Genomic DNA, 17,382 nt, shown 5'->3' on the forward strand with positions numbered 1-17,382 from the left:
ACAAAATCACCTTTTAGAATTGGTTCTAATGGTCAAAATACCATTGTCACTCAGACTAAGGTAGCATCCTGCCTTTCCAGTATTTTTCCACCAACTTTACCATGTTCAGTGTTATCTTGTTTATAGTTTTTCACCCCATTGGAATTTACTTTATCTCTTTCATTTCTAGCTTCCCTGGTACAAGGCCTTTATACCAAGGGCCCATATCAGCGCTGTTTCACTAGTCTTGAGGTATCCAAACTATTTCACTTTAATCTACCAGATAAATACCTTATCTCCATGATCTCTCTCATTTTATGTCCTTATGCTAATTATTTTTTAAATATCGTTGCAATTAGTTTTGGTAAGCAAATTCTAATTTCTACTTAGCATCATAATATTTTTTTTTAGCAATTTAACCTTCACTCGCAGTCTATGGCTGTTTGTTATCAAAACTTAGTCAAAACTGCTTCACAGCTGCATTTTGAACAAGTCTCAGCTTTTTAGTTACCCAGGAGTAATTATGGGTAATATTATTTGGTTAATGGCTACACTTGAAGTTATACATACAGGAAACTTTCGATTTATCGGCACCTAAATAACCGGAAATCTCGGTTAACCGGCAAAATTCAGGAGTAGGTTCATACTTCATATTACTTGCCTTCCTCCATGTGTTGCTGTGCAAGGGTGTGGCTGCAGCTGTTGCTAAGCTACAGAGACACTTGTAACTTTTGCCCATTGTTCTGAACCTGTTGCTAAGCAACAGGGTTTGTTGCTTTATACGGAGCTCTCAGCTCTCCGTATCTTTTACTATAGTGCTCGGTGATCCGGAATTTTTGATGAACCGGCACCACGTCGGTCCCGTCAGTGCCGGATTTTAAAAAAAAGTTTCCTGTATATGATTCTCGTCTACTAAATATCTTTAAATATCAACCTTTCGTACAGCTTGCTGGGGAGATAAGAACATAAGAAATAGGAGCAGGAATAGGCCACTTGGCTCCTCGAGCCTGCTCTGCCATTCAGTAAGATCATGGCTGATCTTGGGCTCAAAGCCACTTCCCTGGGTCTTGAGATCATTTTTAAAGGAGACGAGCGAGGTGGAGAGGCAGGACGGGAATGCCAGAGAGTAGGACCCAGGCGGCTGAAGATTTTGACACCAGTGGTGAGGAGGGGAGATGCACAAGAGGCCAGAGTCAGAGGAACTGAGTGTTCGAGGTAATGTAGCGCTAGAGGAGGTGGCAGGGATAGGGTGGGACAGGGGAGTTCAAGATGAGAATGAGGATTTTAATAGTAATTGTGCTGGGGACGAGGAGCCAATGTGGGTCAGAGAGGGCAGGGTGATGCACAAGCAAGACTTAGTGCAGGACAGGATACAGGCAGCTGAGTTTTGGACAAGCTGAAGTTTGTTGGGTTCCCATCCTCCACCCTCCATAAGCAGAGTATTAAGAGTAGGCGAGTCTGGAGGGGACGAGGGTTTGTATCAAAGTCTCAGCGTTGGAGAAGCTGAGGTAGAGGCGGAGGGAGCAGTGGTGGAGGTAGATTGACTTTGAGGTGGATGGGATATGGGGTTTACAGCTCCGCTCAGGGTCGAACAGGATGCCAAGATTGTGAATGTTCTGCTTCAACCTCAAATGATAGCCCAGGCGGGGAATGGAGTTGGTGGCAATTTTCGTTAGAACAGAGGAAATTACGGGGTGATTTGGTCAGTTGGGACAGATTAGATACTAACAGAGTGTTTCCAGTGATTTAAGAGGTCTAGAACAAGGGGACATAGATGTAAGATTAAAAGAGTTGGGATAGAGAACAGGAGAAACCTTTATACGCAAGCGGGTTGTGAGGCTGTGGAATGCACTTCTGGCATTAATGGTTGAACAGAGACCACATCAACATTTAAGAATAGGTTGAAGAAGAGGGGAAGTAAAGGAATATGGAAACTGAGCAGGCACGTGGAAATAGGACTATTGGTGGTGCGGAGGCTAAACACCAACGTGGACAGATTAAGCCAAACGACCTTATTCGGTGTTATAACCTTTGTGTAATTCTGTGATCTGGTGCAACCTGGCCCAGGCCGGTGGAAACGGTGTGGAAGTTGCAGGAGACGATGGCTTCAGTCTTCTCGATGTTCAGCTGGAGGTAGTTACGACTTCTTCAAGACTTGATGTCGACACAAACAATCTGACAGCACAGAGGCAGTTGAAGGATCGAGAGAGAGGCGGTGGAGAGGTTGAGCTGGGCGTCATCGGCCAACACGTGGAAGCTGCGAGCATGTCTGCAGATGATGTCCCCAGGAATAGCGTTTAGTCATAAATCCACCCGAGTCAAAATCAATTTAACCAGATATGACCCTCTCGCTGCTTGAATCACAAGGATCTGGATTACACTCTGTCAGAAAGGGAGCTGAGTGTGGTATGTACAGAAAGGAGAGCAGAGCTGGGTTTTGCCAGGTTAAGAGTGCTTGTGCTAAACTGTGTCATTATAAAATACTTTGTTTTAATTACCAGAACACTGTGCCGGAACAACTTCAGAAAGCGATCAACGATCTTATAAAGCTGGAGAAGGAGCAGGGTTCCCCCAGAGTGTATACTCCTGAGGCAGCTCTGAAGAGGTTGGTACTGGTACTATGACTAGAATTAGGAACGGGTCAAATTGTTTTCTGGCATGGCCTGGTGTACTAATGAGGAAGAACTTGCATTTATATCGTGCCTTTCACGTCCTTGGGATGTCCCAAGAGCTTCACGTTACTTCTGAAGCGCAGCCACTGTTATAAGACCAAAAGAAATAGGAGCAGGAGTCGGCTATACAGCACCTCGAGCCTGCTCCGCCATTCAGTAAGATCATGGCAGATCTTCGACCTCAACTCCACTTTCCCGCCCAATCCCCATATCTCTTGATTCCTCTAAAGTCCAAAAATCTATCGCTCTCAGCCTTGAATATACTCAACGACTGAGCATCCACAGCCCTCTGGGGTAGAGAATTCCAAAGATTCACAACCCTTTGAGTGTAAAAAAATATCTCATCTCCATCCTAAAATGTGTCAGCCGTGGCTCAGTGGGCAGCACTCTCACCTCTGAGTCAGAAGGTCGTGGGTTCAAGCCCCACTCCAGAGACTTGAGCACAAAAACCTAGGCTGACACTCCAGTGCAGTGCTGAGGGAGTGCTGCACTGTCGGAGGTGCCGTCTTTCAGATGAGACGTTAAACTGAGGTCTGCTCCCTCAGGTGGACGTAAAAGATCCCATGGCCACTATTTCGAAGAAGAGCAGGGGAGTTCTCCCCGGTGTCCTGGACAATATTTATCCCTCAACCAACATCACTAAATCAGATTATGTGGTCATTATCGCACTGGTGTTTGTGGGAGCTTGCTGTGCTCAAATTGGCTGCCACGTTTCCTACATTACAACAGTGACTACAGTTCTAAAATACTTCATTGGCTGTAAAGCGCTTTGGGATGTCTGGTGGTCGTGAAAGGCGCTATATAAATGCAAGTCTTTTTAAAATGGCCGACCCCTTATCCTGAGACTATGCCCCCTAGTTCTAGACTCTCCAGCCAGGGGAAACAGCCTCTCAGCATCTACCCTGTTAATCCCCCTCAGAATCTTATACACTTCAGTGTAGGCACTCGCAGTAGCCAATTTGCACACAAGAAGATCCCACAAACAGTAAATGAGGTGATTGACCACTTAATGTTGGTAAAGGTTGGCCGGGACAGGAGGGCAGATCTCCCTGGTCGTCTTCTAATCGTGGCCGTGGAATCTTTTACATGCACCTGAGCAGACAGATGGGTCCCCACTTCAGCGTCTCCTCTGAAAGACGGAACCTCTGACAATACAGCACTCCCGCAGTACCGCCCTGAAGTGTCAGCCTAAATTACGTGCTCAAGTGGGGCTTGAACCCACAACCTTTGGACTCAGCCAGGCACGTGGAGGAGAGTATGAAGAGTAAGAGGATAATATGAATTCTAGAAATACACTTTCACTGAAGAAAGTTTGGGCATCGGATTGACATTTTATGAATCAGTAGCAGGCCATATATTATGTATTCTATATTAGAACAGGATTTGAATTTGTGTCTTAATCTCCAATTTCACTGGCTGTAACTATAGAAGTTACAGAAACCCTAATCACATTTAAAAAGTACTTGTGTACGCACTTGAAGTGCTGCCACCTACAAGGTTACGGACCAAGAGCTGGATAGCTCTTTATCGGCCGGCACAGACACGATGGGCCGAATGGTCTCCTCCTGTGCTGTAAATTTCTATGATTCTGCGAAGTGTAGAGTATGGAGCCAATCACGCGTCTGCTCACAGAGCAGGTTAGGAATCTATAAAAAGGGTTTTAATGTTGTCAACTCAATTTCTCAAAATAAAACAATTCCAGTAGCAAGATTTGGTGGGATGTGAACAGTGATGGACAGGAAAAGCCCTTCTGGTCCATGCAGCCTGGCCCACACAATTGCGATGCCTTGTGCGTCTGCAAATAGGGGGCCTGTTTGAGGTCCCCTTTGTAAAATTGGGCAGCCCTGAATGTAGCCATTGCCGGGGCGACTAATTTCAGGGGAAAAAAACAGGCCTACGTAATAAGGACAGTTCACTTCACTTCCATTAGATTTTGTAAAAACTTGGTGGAGCCCTGTGGCACTACTCACGGTGAGTCTGAGGAGGTAATGTTTTACGAGGACAGCGGCATTGCCCCATGTGACACACCGTGTGTTATTCTGCTGCTAAGATGGAGTTGTGTATAATTTTTCCTGTCTCTAAGGTCACAAAACCTATTTGCTTTAAGTAGGCACATCCTGAGGTCACTTAGCGTCTCCTTTGGCTTCGTCACATCCTGAAATGGTTGCTCTCCATAGATTGGCGGATGCTTGCAAATCCCTGGCCCCCCTGACCAAAGTGTAAAAAAAAACATGAAATGGCTAGATTTTTTTCCCCTCCTCATTGAAGGTTGTTTTGTTTCTGTAACAGTGTGACACTTTGAAGTGTGAGGTCAGAATCTTGATGGGCTGAAAGATTTTACCTGGGAATTATCATCATGCATTGCTGTAGTCGTAACAGATCTCTCCGTGAGGAAGGGAACCGCTAAATGGATGGGTGTCAGTGTACTTGAGATATGAATGCAGTTTCAGGGTTCCATTTTACAAACATAAGCTTTGTCCTTATTTATGACATCGTATGAACCATCCGTTGGATCTCTATTTTGTATCCTCTATAAATCTGACCATGGCATACCAGCCCCCTTCGTCCTCCTCAACCCCTGCCTTTGACATGGTCAAGCACACCATCCTCCTCCAATGCCTCTGCCCCCCCATCGTGCAGCTAAGCAGGGCTACCCTAATGTGGTTCCACTCTTACCTATCTGATTGCAGCAACGGCTCCTCTTCTGCCCCTACACTGGAGTCCTCCAAGGATCTACCCATGCCCCTCTCCTCCTCCTCATCTACATGCTGCCCTTTGGTGACGTCATCCACAGAAATGGGGCTCAGCTTCTACGTGCACGCTGACGCCACCCAGCTCCACCTCGCCAACACTTCTCTGGACCCCTTCACTGCCTCTGTGTTGTCCGACTGATTGTCCGAATCCAGTCCTGGATGAGTCACTACAGGAAACTTTCGATTTACCGGCACCTAAATAACCGGAAATCTCGGTTAACCGGCAAAATTCAGGAGTAGGTTCAGGTAACTTTTATTACTTGCCTTCCTCCATCTGTTGCTGTGCAAGGGTGTGGCTGCAGCTGTTGCTAAGCTACAGAGACGCTTGCAACTTGTGGCCATTGTTCTGAACCTGTTGCTAAGCAACAGGGTTTGTTGCTTTATACGGAGCTCTCAGCTCCGTATCTTTTACTATAGCTTTCGGTTATCCGGAATTTTTGATGAACCGGCACCACGTCGGTCCCGTCCGTGCCGGATAAAAAAAAGTTTCCTGTATTTCCTCCAGCCTTTCCTACATTACAACAGTGACTACACTTCAAAAGTACTTCATTGGCTGTAAAGCACTTTGGAGTCCTGAGGTCATGGAAGGCGCTATGGAAATAAATGCTAGTCTTTATATTGGAAAGACCAAAGCCATCATCTTTGGCCCCCGCCACAAACTTCAAACCCTTGCCATCAATTCCAGTCGCCAACCCGCCCGCTGAACCAAACTGCAACCTCGGCATCCTATCCAACCTTGAGTGGAGCTACCAACCAGATCCTCCTCCTCAGTCCACAAAGATCATCTACTTCCACTTCCGTACCATCGGCCACCAAATCCTTTTTCGAAGGGGTGGGTTTTAAGGAGGGTCTCAAAGGAGGCAAGGCCATGAAGGGATTTAAAATGAGAGGGTTTAAATCCCATCATGGCCTTGCCTTGCCTCTCCCTATATCTGTAACATGCTCCAACCCTACAATCTTTCCCCCCTTTGAACTCTGGCCTTTTGTGCACCCCCGCCTCCCTTTGCCCTACTATTGGCGGTCATGTCTTCAACCGCCTAGGTCACATACTCTGGAATTTCTTCCCTAAACCCCTCCACCTTCTCCTCCTTTATGACCCTCCTTAAAACCCATCCCTTTGAACAAGCCTCCTATATAGAATCACTAGCTGGGGGGGCCCGGCGTTGCCAGGGCTTTTTTGGGCCGCGCGGTTTATGGCTGGGTGCTGCCGCTCCCGCGCTCTGTGTCACTCTTTCCCTCCCTGACCCTCTCTCTGTCCCTCTCCCTGCTCCTGTCTGTCCCCTCTCTCAACCGCTAATGAGCGGATTTTTGAACGTTTTTTGTCTACTGTCCGAACAATTTTTGTCTGACCAAAAAGTAAATATGCCTATTAGACTCCCCTGATCATAACCTTTCTTTTGATATAACATACGTGTAGGTACGCTCTATAACTTTTGAGTGTATAGCGGGCAGACAGACAAACCAACCGCTTATATAGATAGATAGAGCCTTACAACACAGAAGGAGGCTGTGCCAGCTCTTTGAAAGAGCGAGCCAATTAGTCCCACTCCCCTGCTCTTTCCCCACAGCCCTGCAGTTTTCTCCTTTTCAAGCATTTAACCAATTCTCTTTTGAAAGTTATTATTGAATCTGCTTCTGTCACCCTTGCAGGCAGTGATTTCCAGGTTATCATAACTCGCTGCATCAAAAATATTCTCCTCATCTCCCCTCTGGTTCTTTTGCCCATTACCTTAAATCTGTGTCCTCTGGTTACTGACCCTTCTACCAGTGGAACCAGTTTCTCTTTATTTACTCTATCAAAACCCTTCATGATTTTAAACCCCTCTATTAAATCTCCTCTTAACCTTCTCTGCTCCAACCCCAGCTTCTCCTGTCTCTCCACGTAACTGAAGTCCTTCATCCCTGGTACCATTCTAGTAAATCTCTGCTCCCCCTGCACATCCTTCCTAAGGTGTGGTGCCCAGAATTGGGCACAACATCTCCTGTGGTCGTTACGTCTCTGTGAACTGCCTTGGGGTGTTTAACTACAGTAACTGTACCCTATGACATGAATCTTGTCATTCATGTGGAAATGACTTATGAAATAATACTGGGCGGCCTGCTGGTGGCGCTGTCCAGGGAGAGTATAAATACTCGGCCATGGGCACAGCTTGCTCAGGACATTCTTTAACAGGAACTAGTAAAGGAACTATGTAGTTTAGGGATGTACACACTGGAGTTTAGAAGATTGAGAGGGGACCTCATAGAAGTGTATAAAATTCTGACAGGTCTAGACAGACTGGATGCAGAAGGAATGTTTCCCTTGGCGGGTGAGAACAGAACTAGAGGACATAATTTAAGGATAAGGGCTAAACCATTTAGGACAGAGATGAGGGGGAATTTCTTCACTCAGAGAGTGGTGAACCTGTGGAACTCATTGCCACAGAGGGCAGTGTATGCCAGCTCATTAAATATATTTAAGAGGGAATTAGATATATTTCTACGGGCAAAAGGGGTTAAGGGTTACGGAGAGAAGGCGGGGACGGGATACTGAATTAAAGGATCAGCCATGATCTCATTAAATGGCGGAGCAGGCACGAAGGGCCGAATGGCCTACTCCTGCTCCTATCTTCTATGTATCTATGTATCTATGACACAACTAGATCTCCATGTTGAAAAACAGTAGATTAAAGCTTTGTTTAACGCTTAGACCAAGTGCCTAGTAGTTTTCTTAAGTCACCCTATAAATGCAAGTTGTTGTTGCAAGTGGATGACAGCTGTAGACTATCCACCAGGTGGTAATTCTGATCTCCACAAGCTGTTGTACATTCAGGAGCGTGCTGGTTGAGATCACTACGCAAAGTAGAGAAAGACCAACCGTATGTTCTTCTGTGCGTCAATGTTGTCCAGCGTGTATTGTACTTTTCAGATTCTCTGTTCTTCTCTTAAACCAACCTCTCTCTTACTCTTCAGGCTTTTGCTGGGAAACGAATCGATATCAGAGGAAAGTGGCAAAATTCTGCTTCAGCGGGGATCTACTGAGGTACCTGGAGGTACAGTTAGGCTGCACAATGAGAGTAGCTGATTGTGAACCTTTATTTGATTACTTTATTAAGACCTTTGCCCCAGTGCAGTCACAATAGGAGCAGGAAACTGGGGGAGGAAATGCTTGTTTTCCACCCCCCCACCCCACCCCCCTCTCCTTTGCAAGCCCCATTACACATTTCTTTCCCATGTAGTTGGACCTGGCTCCACCAGGGAGAGAAATGTGTTTGACTTTCCTGATCAACTGCTATTGCCACCACTAAAAAACAGATTATCCGCTCACTTATCTCATTGCTGTTTGTGGGAGCTTGCTGTGCGCAAATTGGCTGCCGTGTTTCCTACATTACAACAGTGACTACGCTTCAAAAGTACTTCATTGGCTGCAACGTATTTTGGGACATCGTGAAAGGTGCTGTAGAAATGCACCTCTCCTGCTCAAGGCGAGCAGGGGAGAAGGCCCGGTGGAAGCTAAGTTGTGAAGGACTCCATTCCACGGCCATGTGATCAGTTTGGAGTCTCCTGCAGCAAAGAGGAAAGGGCAGCTGTGAAGACCTATGTCCACTATTCGAAGAAGAGCAGGGGAGTTTTCCCACTGTATCCTGGTCAGCATTTTATCCCTCAACCAACATCACTAAAAACAGATTATCTACTCATTTATCTAATTGCTGTTTGCTGAGCGCAAATTGGCTGCTGCATTTCCCCACATTACAACAGTGACTACACTTCAAAAGTACTTCATTGGCTGTGAAGCGCTTTAAGACGTCCTGAGGATGTGAAAGGTGCTATATAAATACAAATTCTTTCTTTTGAAAGTATCTTTACAGCACGATCCTTCCTAAACTGTAATTGTCTTTCGAGGGTTTCTGATAGAGAGAGATGCATGAATGCTAGCAGAGGCACCTGTCCAGCGGTAGAGGGATTGAGAAATGCATTTATATGTTTCTGATTACGTGTCTTTCTTTTAAGGTCTTGCCTTCACCAGAGATTTAAGGATCAATCTGGTGAGTTTTCTATTAATTTCAGTTAATCCAATAGTTGTGACTAATTGGGGCATCACTTCCTTCTGTTTTTCACCCTTTGTGGATGGCCCCTTGTGTAGGCGACAGGGTAGATGCAGAGAGGATGTTTCCCCTCGTGGGGGAATCTAGAACTAGGGGGCATAGTTTCAGAATAAGGGGGCACCCATTTAAATCGGAAATGAGGAGGAATTTCTTCTCTGAGGGTCATGAATCTTTGGAATTCTCTTCCCAAGAGAGCTGTGGAGGCTGGGTCATTGAATATATTTAAGGTGGAGATAGACAGATTTTTGAACGATAAGGGAGTCAAGGGTTATGGGGAGCGGGCAGGGAAGTGGAGTTGAGGCCAAGATCAGATCAGCCATGATCTTATTGAATGGCGGAGCTGGCTCGAGGGGCCAAGTGACCTTCTCCTGCTCCTACATCTTATGTTCTTTCACCAGGGTAGGACAGGATTCCTTCTCGGTCACCCAGCGCCCCCCAACAGACCGGGGTACGCCCCGGCTCAGAGAAAACCAGTGCCAGGCAGGCTGAGGATCAAATCTGATTTGGTCCTGTCTCTGGCACAGCTCCTGGTCCTTCAAATAAAAACGGCAAACGAGTGTTACTATGGCGCTGTGCAGATTCAAATATATAATATTTGTTAAGTAGCAAAGGAGGTGACTGTGATGTGACCTCAAGAGCTATACAAGCTATTAAACAGCATCGCAAAGGCAAATCCAGAAAACTACTTCAAGCTAAACTGTGACAGTCAGATCGGGGTGGGCGGCGGGCACAGTTTAAAACTAAAGGCAAATTTAACACTGGCATCATGTTGGCTGGATATGGAGTTGATGCAGAGAATTCTCCCTCTTAACTACTCAGAACATAGGAACAGGAGGAGGCCATCCAGCCCCTCGAGCCTGTTCCGCCATTCAGTGAGGTCACAGCTGATCTGTATCTTAACTCCATCTACTCGCCTGGGTTCCGTAACCCTTAATACCCTTATCTAACAAAAAGTCTATCAATCTCTGTTTTGAAATTTTCCCCTAGCCTCAACAGCTTTTTGGGGGAGAGTGTTCCAGATTTCCACTACCCTTTGTGTGAAGAAGTGCTTCCTGACATCACCCCTGAACGGCCTGGCTCTAATTTTAAGATTATGCTCCCTTGTTCTGGACTCCGCCCCCGCACCCCCCCCCCGCCCACCCAACCAGAGGAAATAGTTTCCCTCTATCGACCCTATCAAATCCTTTAATCATCTTAAACACCTCAATTAGATCACCCCTTAATCTTCTATACTCAATGGAAGACAAGCCCAGTCTATGCAACCTGTCCTCATAATTTAACTCTTGAGGTCCCAATATCATTCTGGTGAATCTGCGCTGCACACCATCCAAGGCCAGTATCTCCTTTCTGAGGTGCGGGGCCCAGAACTGAACGCAGTGTCCCAGATGGGGTCTAACCAGAGTCCTGTACAGCTGTAATATTAACCAGCCCCTGAGATAAAGGTCAACATTCCATGAGCCTTTTTAATTATTTTTTGTACCTGTCCACTGGCTTTTAGTGACTTCTGTACCTGGACCCCTAAATCTCTCTGTTCCTCCACAGTTCCTGCTTCTCACCATTTAGAAAATACTCGGATCGATATTTCTTATGTCCAGAGTGGATGACATCACACTTCCCCACATTGAACTCCATCTGCCACAGTTTTGCCCACTCACCCAATCTATCAATGTCCCTTTGCAACTTTCTGCTTCCGTCTGCACTACTTACTGTGCCACCTAACCTGATGTAGTCAACACACTTGGATACACGGCTCTCTGTTCCTTCGTTCAAGTCATTGATAAATATAGGGAAAAGCTGAGGCCCCAGTGCAGATCCCTGGGGGACATCACTCGTCACATCCTGCCAATTTAAGTAGATACCCATTATCAACGGTCCCGTTGAGCCGCACTGCGGTCTGACAGTCCCGCGCAGGCTGCTCACCGGCTTTTAAATGGGAGAAAATCGTACATGCGCGGAAATTTGAATGGACCACGCAGCCACTTAAAGGGACCGCGCGCCCAAAAAAAAATTAGAGGGAACATTGCCCATTATCCCATCTCTCTGACTCCTACCTCCTCACCAATTCCTTACCCGTGTCAATAGGCTGCCTCCAATTCCGTGTACTCTCATTTTTGTTTGTCGGCTCTTGTGTGGAACCTTATCGAGTGAATTCTGGAAGTCCATATAAATAACATCCATAGACACTCCCTTATCGTTAGTGACCTCCTCAAAAAACTCAACTAGGTTTGTTAGACATGACTTACCCTTTACAAATCCATGCTGGCTCTCTCTGATCAGCTCATATTTGCCCAAGTGCTCAGTCACTCTGTCCCTGATAATATATTCTGGTAACTGCCCCACAACTAACGTCAGACTAATAGGCCTATAACTTCCTCGTTTATCTCTCCTACCCTTATTAAATGATGGAGTGATATTCATAGACACCTCCTTCTAGGGTTTCGCCCATCATCCCCCTGTGCTCGCTGACCTACATTGGCTCCTGGTTAAGCAGCACCTCGATTTCAAAATTCTCATCCTTGTTTTCAAATCTCTCCATGGCCTCGCCCTTTCCTATCTCTGTAATCTCCGTCAGCCCCACAACCCCCCCCCCTCCCCCCTCCGGAGATATCTGCACTCCTCTAATTCCGCCCTCTTGAAGATCCCCGATTATAATCGCTCAACCTTTGGTGGCCGTGCCTTCTGTTGCCTAGGCCCTAAGCTCTGGAATTCCCTGCCTAAACCTCTCCGCCTCGCTACCTCTCTTTCCTCCTTTAAGACGCTCCTTAAAACCTACCTCTTTGACCAAGCTTTTGGTCACCTGCCCTAATTTATCCATATGTGGATCGGTGTCAAATTTTTTGTCTTAAAACACTCCTGTGCAGCGCCTTGGGACATTTTACTACGTTAAAGGCGCTATATAAATACAAGTTGTTGTTGTTGTTGTTTCCTTCCCTTCCTATGTATCACTGACTATTCAGGGTAGGCAGATGAACTCCTGCCGTCCTGGACCACTGCCCCTGTGTAACTGGGACCAAGGGATGCGGGAATTTCATCCGTTGCTTTGCCTTTAACCTGACTTACCTGGTGGCCTTCCAGACATCAGGAGGAGGCCGAGAGGAGCAGTCGTGGGCCTGCAAGGGGTGCCAAGCCACCTGGTGGGGTTCTCTCCTCTGTCTTTGACCACCCTCGCTCGTACACGCCCATGAGGGCTGTGCCCCTGTTGAAAAACCAACTATCAGATGAGAACAGAAAAGAAGTCAGTAAAATCAGAATTTAACGGCTCCATGTTGTTTTTGTTAAATCTCACCAAGCCCACTCCTGTGAGGATGACCGTCGACGAGTGTCTGGCGTTTCAGAAGAATATCACAGCAGCCGTGCTCCTTATTGGGTAAGTGCATCACCCGTCTGTCTACCCCTGAGTGTTTTCCAAGCGCCAGCCGTGGCTCAGTGGGTAGCACTCTCTCGCCTCCGAGTCCGAAGGTTGTGGGTTCAAGTCCCACTCCAGAGACTTGAGCACAAAATCTAAGCCAACACCCCGGTGCAGTGCTGAGGGAGCGCTGCACTGTCGGAGGTGCCGTCTTTCGGATGAGATGTTAAACCGAGGCCCCGTCTGCCCCCTCAGGTGGACGTAAAAGATCCCGTGGCCACTATTCTGAAGAAGAGCAGGGGAGGTCTCCCCAGTGCCCTGGCCAATATTTATCCCTCAACCAACATTATCAAAAAAAACATTATCTGATCATTACCACATTGCTGTTTGTGGGAGCTTGCTGTGCGCAAATTGGCTGCTGCGTTTCCCACATTACAACAGTGCCTACACTTCAAAAGTACTTCATTGGCTGTAAAGCGCTTTGGGACGTCCTGAGGTCGTGAAAGGTGCTATAGAAATGCAGGCCTTTTTTTGTGTGTGGGCATCCGATGACCCCGATGCTGGGTGTGATGGTCCCCAGTGTTGAATAGCTTCCTGTTTCACACATGAAGAATAGCCACTGAGCAGACGATGTAGCAGCAATAGAGTCCTCTGCCGCACATGTCCAGGATGACACGCAACCGATCTGCTGGTCCGTGCAAGGGTATTTCCAGGGTGACGGGACAGTTCTTCACCCCGCGGTTTCACCACATCTGCAGTCTAACAAGAAGGTGCCAGTGACCCTGTGCTGTTGTGTTTTTCAGTGCTAATGACGGGCTGTGGAAGGATGAGAAGTGGCGTCCTGATCGGCCGCCATTTAGTCTCTTACTGGAGGGCTACCGGACTCTCTCGAAGCAGGTAAAGAAGGTGATCAGGGTTTGAAACGCATCTCTTTCCATTAGGGCCCTTTAAAAATGGGAGTCGCTCCATCAGAACCTCTTTGAAATAGAGCGCGACTCAATGAGGCACCTTTAAAAGGGCGAGTCGCTGATCGATGCTCCTTTACACAGCGGATCTTGTATCAGGACTTACATTTATTTGCTCCACATTTTATTCCATTATTTTATTTCCTCTTTGGGTTAAATGACGGAAATCAAGACATAAAAACAGAGAATGCTACAAGTAATGGAACTCTAAAAGGGTCCAAATACTGAGGCGCTGTCTTTAAGCAGCGCACTTGAATATTGGCGAGACCAGCCCCTCTTCATTCTAAGGTCACAGTCTAAGGATAAGGGGTAAGCCATTTAGGACAGAGATGAGGAGGAATTTCTTCACCCAGAGAGTGGTGAACCTGTGGAATTCTCTTCCACAGGAGGCAGTTGAGGCCAATTCATTAAATATATTCAGGAAGGAGTTAGATATATTTCTTAAGGCTAAAGGGATCAAGGGATATGGGGAGAAAGCAGGGACAGGGTACTGAATTTGGATGATCAGCCATGATCGCATTGAATGGCGGAGCAGGCTCGAGGGGCCGAATGGCCTACTCCTGCTCCTATCTTCTATGTTTCCCGCCCCTATCGGAATGGACACAGATACTTGTTTTGTTCATAGCTTCTATAGGTGGTTGGGTCTTTCGCTCAGCGTCAGATTTCTGTGCACAGACACTAGTGATAACATAAATGCACCTGCTCCCCACTCACTGAAATCACACACACTGTTAATGGCTCCTTTAAATCACAGCTTGATAAAGCATTGTCTGCACTCTGCCCCCACTGTTCAAGGTAAATATGACTCCGATATTAATGGGCAGCAGGGGGCAGGGGCAGTTTTACCCTCGGGGAAACCCAGAAGAACGAGTTTCCCTCAGTCCTGCCGAAAGAACGCGTTTCCCTCAGTCCTGCCGGAAGAACGAGTTTCCCTCAGTCCTGCCGAATTTAATGGCAGGATCTGATTAACATTTTTTGTCTCCGTTTCCTGGCCACCGCCAACCAGATTGAGAGGCTGGCTGTCGGGCGGGTAGGCCTGTGGCACCAGGGCGCAGCGGAGAAGAGGGAGGGAGGGAGGGCTCGGAAAGGCTGGGGGAGGGGGGGGCGGGAGATCGCAGGGTGGGGGGTGTGTGATCGCGGGGGGGGTGGGGGGGATGCAGGTTAGCTTGGGGGGGGCCGGTGGGAAGCACTCCTGCTGGTCCACAAGCATTGCTGGTAAGGCACTTGCCTCTTCCATGCAGCAGTCCTCGCCTCCCTTTAGCTACCGGGTTTTGTGAGGCCCGGGAAACCCAGCCGGCCAGTGTTAAATCTAAAATGGAGGAAAGAATCTGAGGCATGCATTAAAATATTTAAATGAGCGACCCACCTCCTGCGAGCATCCGATGCTCCCTACATCCTTCTGCCCTATGGCTAGGCTGCAACTTGGCCATTTCATGAGCTATTATCCCATGATTCCTAGCTTACCATGTTTATAAGCGCGTGCTGTTTTTGCAATAAGATGCCTAACCTAAATGAGAGTGGTTTTTTTATATGTTAAAAACACCTAATCTAAACATAAGTTTTATATGCTGGAACGGCCTAATCCTGCATTCCCATCCTGAGGGCGAAGGAACTAGTTCCTGACCCCATGCCCTTTAATTAAAGCAGCTAATTCCACGTTCTGGGCTTTTCTATGACAGTCTCTTCATTAATCGTTGAACCAACACCAATTAGAATTTTGAGGACAATTATCTGGGTTAAGTTGGGGTTGTTTTCCTTCGAGCAGAGAAGGCTGAGGGGGGACCTGATTGAGGTGTACAAAATTATGAGGGGTGTGGATAGGGTAGATAGAAAGGAACTTTTCCCCGTAGTAGAGGGGTCAATAACAAGGGGGCATAGATTCAAGGCAAGGGGCAGGAGATTTAGCGGGGATTTGAGGAGAAACTTTTTCACCCAGAGGGTGGTTGGAATCCGGAACTCACTGCCTGAAAGGGTGGTAGAGGCAGGAACCCTCACAACATTCAAGAAGCATTTAGATGAGCACTTGAAACGCCATAGCATACAAGGCTACGGACCAAGTGCTGGAAAATGGGATTAGAATAGACAGGGCTTGATGGCTGGCGCAGACACGATGGGCCGAAGGGCCTCTTTCTGTGCTGTATGACTCTGACAAAAGCCATTGATATTCTAGCCCATGGGTGCTCCCATGTTGTAAACTGTCTCCCGCCATTCATGGTCATCTAATCTCTGTACTCGCCGCCCTCTAAAAAGGAAGAGCAGCTAAAGTAAACGTTGGTCCCCTAGAGGATTAGTCTGGGGAATTAATAATGGGAAGCAGGGAAATAGTGAAGACTTTGAACAAATATTTTGTATCAGTCTTCACGGTAGACGGTAAAAACTGACTGTAAAAACTTCTATAGATATGTGAAGAGAAAAAGATTGGTGAAGTCAAGCGTAGGTCCCTTGCAGTCAGAATCAGGGGAATTTATAATGGGCAATAAAGAAATAGAAGACCAATTAAATACATACTTTGGTTCTGTCTTCACAAAGGAGGACACAAATAACCTCCCAGAGATGTTGGGGAACATAGGGTCTAATGAGAGGGAGGAATTGAATGAAATCAGTATTTGTAGGGAAATGGTGTTAGGGAAATTGACGGGATTGAAGGCCGATAAATCCCCAGGGCCTGATAATCTACATCCTAGGGTACTTAAGGAAGTGGCCCTAGAAAGTGGCTGGTCATCTTCCAAAATTCTATAGACTCTGGAACAGTTCCCATGGATTGGAGGATAGCTAATGTAACCCCACAAAAAGGTGGTAGCGAGAAAACGGGGAATTATAGATCGGTAAGCTTGACATCGGTAGTGGGGAAAATGCGAGAGTCCATTATAAAAGATGTAATAGCAGAGCACTTGGAAAACAGTGACAGGATCGGACAAAGGCAACATGGATATACAAAAGGTAAATCGTGCTTGACTAATCTACTGGAATTTTTTGAGGATGTAACTGGTAGAATAGATATGGGAGAACCAGTGGATGTGGTGTATTTGGACTTTCAGAAGGCTTTCGATAAGGTCCCGCATAAGAGACTAGCGTGCAAAGTTAAAGCACACGGGATTGGGGGTAAGGTACTGTCTTGGATAGAGAACTGGTTGGCAGACAGGAAGCAAAATGTTGGAATAAACGGGTCTTTTTCTGATTGGCAGGCAGTGACTAGTGAGGCTCCGCAGGGATTGGTGCTAGGACCCCAGCTATTCACAATATTTATTAATGATCTAGACGAGGGATCTAGATGTAATATCTCCAAGTTTGCAGACGACACAAAGCTGGGTGGGCGTGTGTGCTGTGAGGAGGATGCAGAGAAACTCCAGTATGATTTGGACAGGTTGGGTGATTGGGCAGATGCATGGCAGATGCACTATAATGTGGATAAATGCGAGTTTATCCACTTTGGTGGCAAAACAGGAAGGCAGCGTATTATCTGAACGGCAATAGATTGGGAAAAGGGGAAGTGCAACGAGACCTGGGTGCCCTTGTGCACCAGTCGCTGAAGGTAAGCATGCAGGTGCAGCAGGCGCTTAAGGCAAATGGTATGTTGGCCTT

General features: G+C 46.9%; 1 protein-coding gene across 3 annotated transcripts in view; it reads left to right on the forward strand.

The window, feature by feature from the left end:
- serhl (serine hydrolase like) overlaps positions 1-17,382 on the forward strand; it is a 65,640-nt gene that overhangs the window by 27,466 nt on the left and 20,792 nt on the right. For 2 of the 3 annotated variants that reach the window (XM_085969451.1, XM_085969447.1), the window contains 5 exons: positions 2,481-2,584; positions 8,357-8,436; positions 9,395-9,429; positions 12,780-12,856; positions 13,639-13,741. In XM_085969451.1, the coding sequence (XP_085825577.1) occupies positions 2,481-2,584; positions 8,357-8,436; positions 9,395-9,429; positions 12,780-12,856; positions 13,639-13,741 (399 nt within the window). The remainder of the gene's footprint in view (positions 1-2,480; positions 2,585-8,356; positions 8,437-9,394; positions 9,430-12,779; positions 12,857-13,638; positions 13,742-17,382) is intronic. The other variant, XM_085969448.1, reaches the window with a different exon arrangement.

Source organism: Somniosus microcephalus, chromosome 28, assembly GCF_052327205.1.
Source record: "Somniosus microcephalus isolate GS21.2 chromosome 28, FLI_Smic_1.0, whole genome shotgun sequence".
In the NCBI taxonomy this organism is placed as follows: domain Eukaryota; kingdom Metazoa; phylum Chordata; class Chondrichthyes; order Squaliformes; family Somniosidae; genus Somniosus; species Somniosus microcephalus.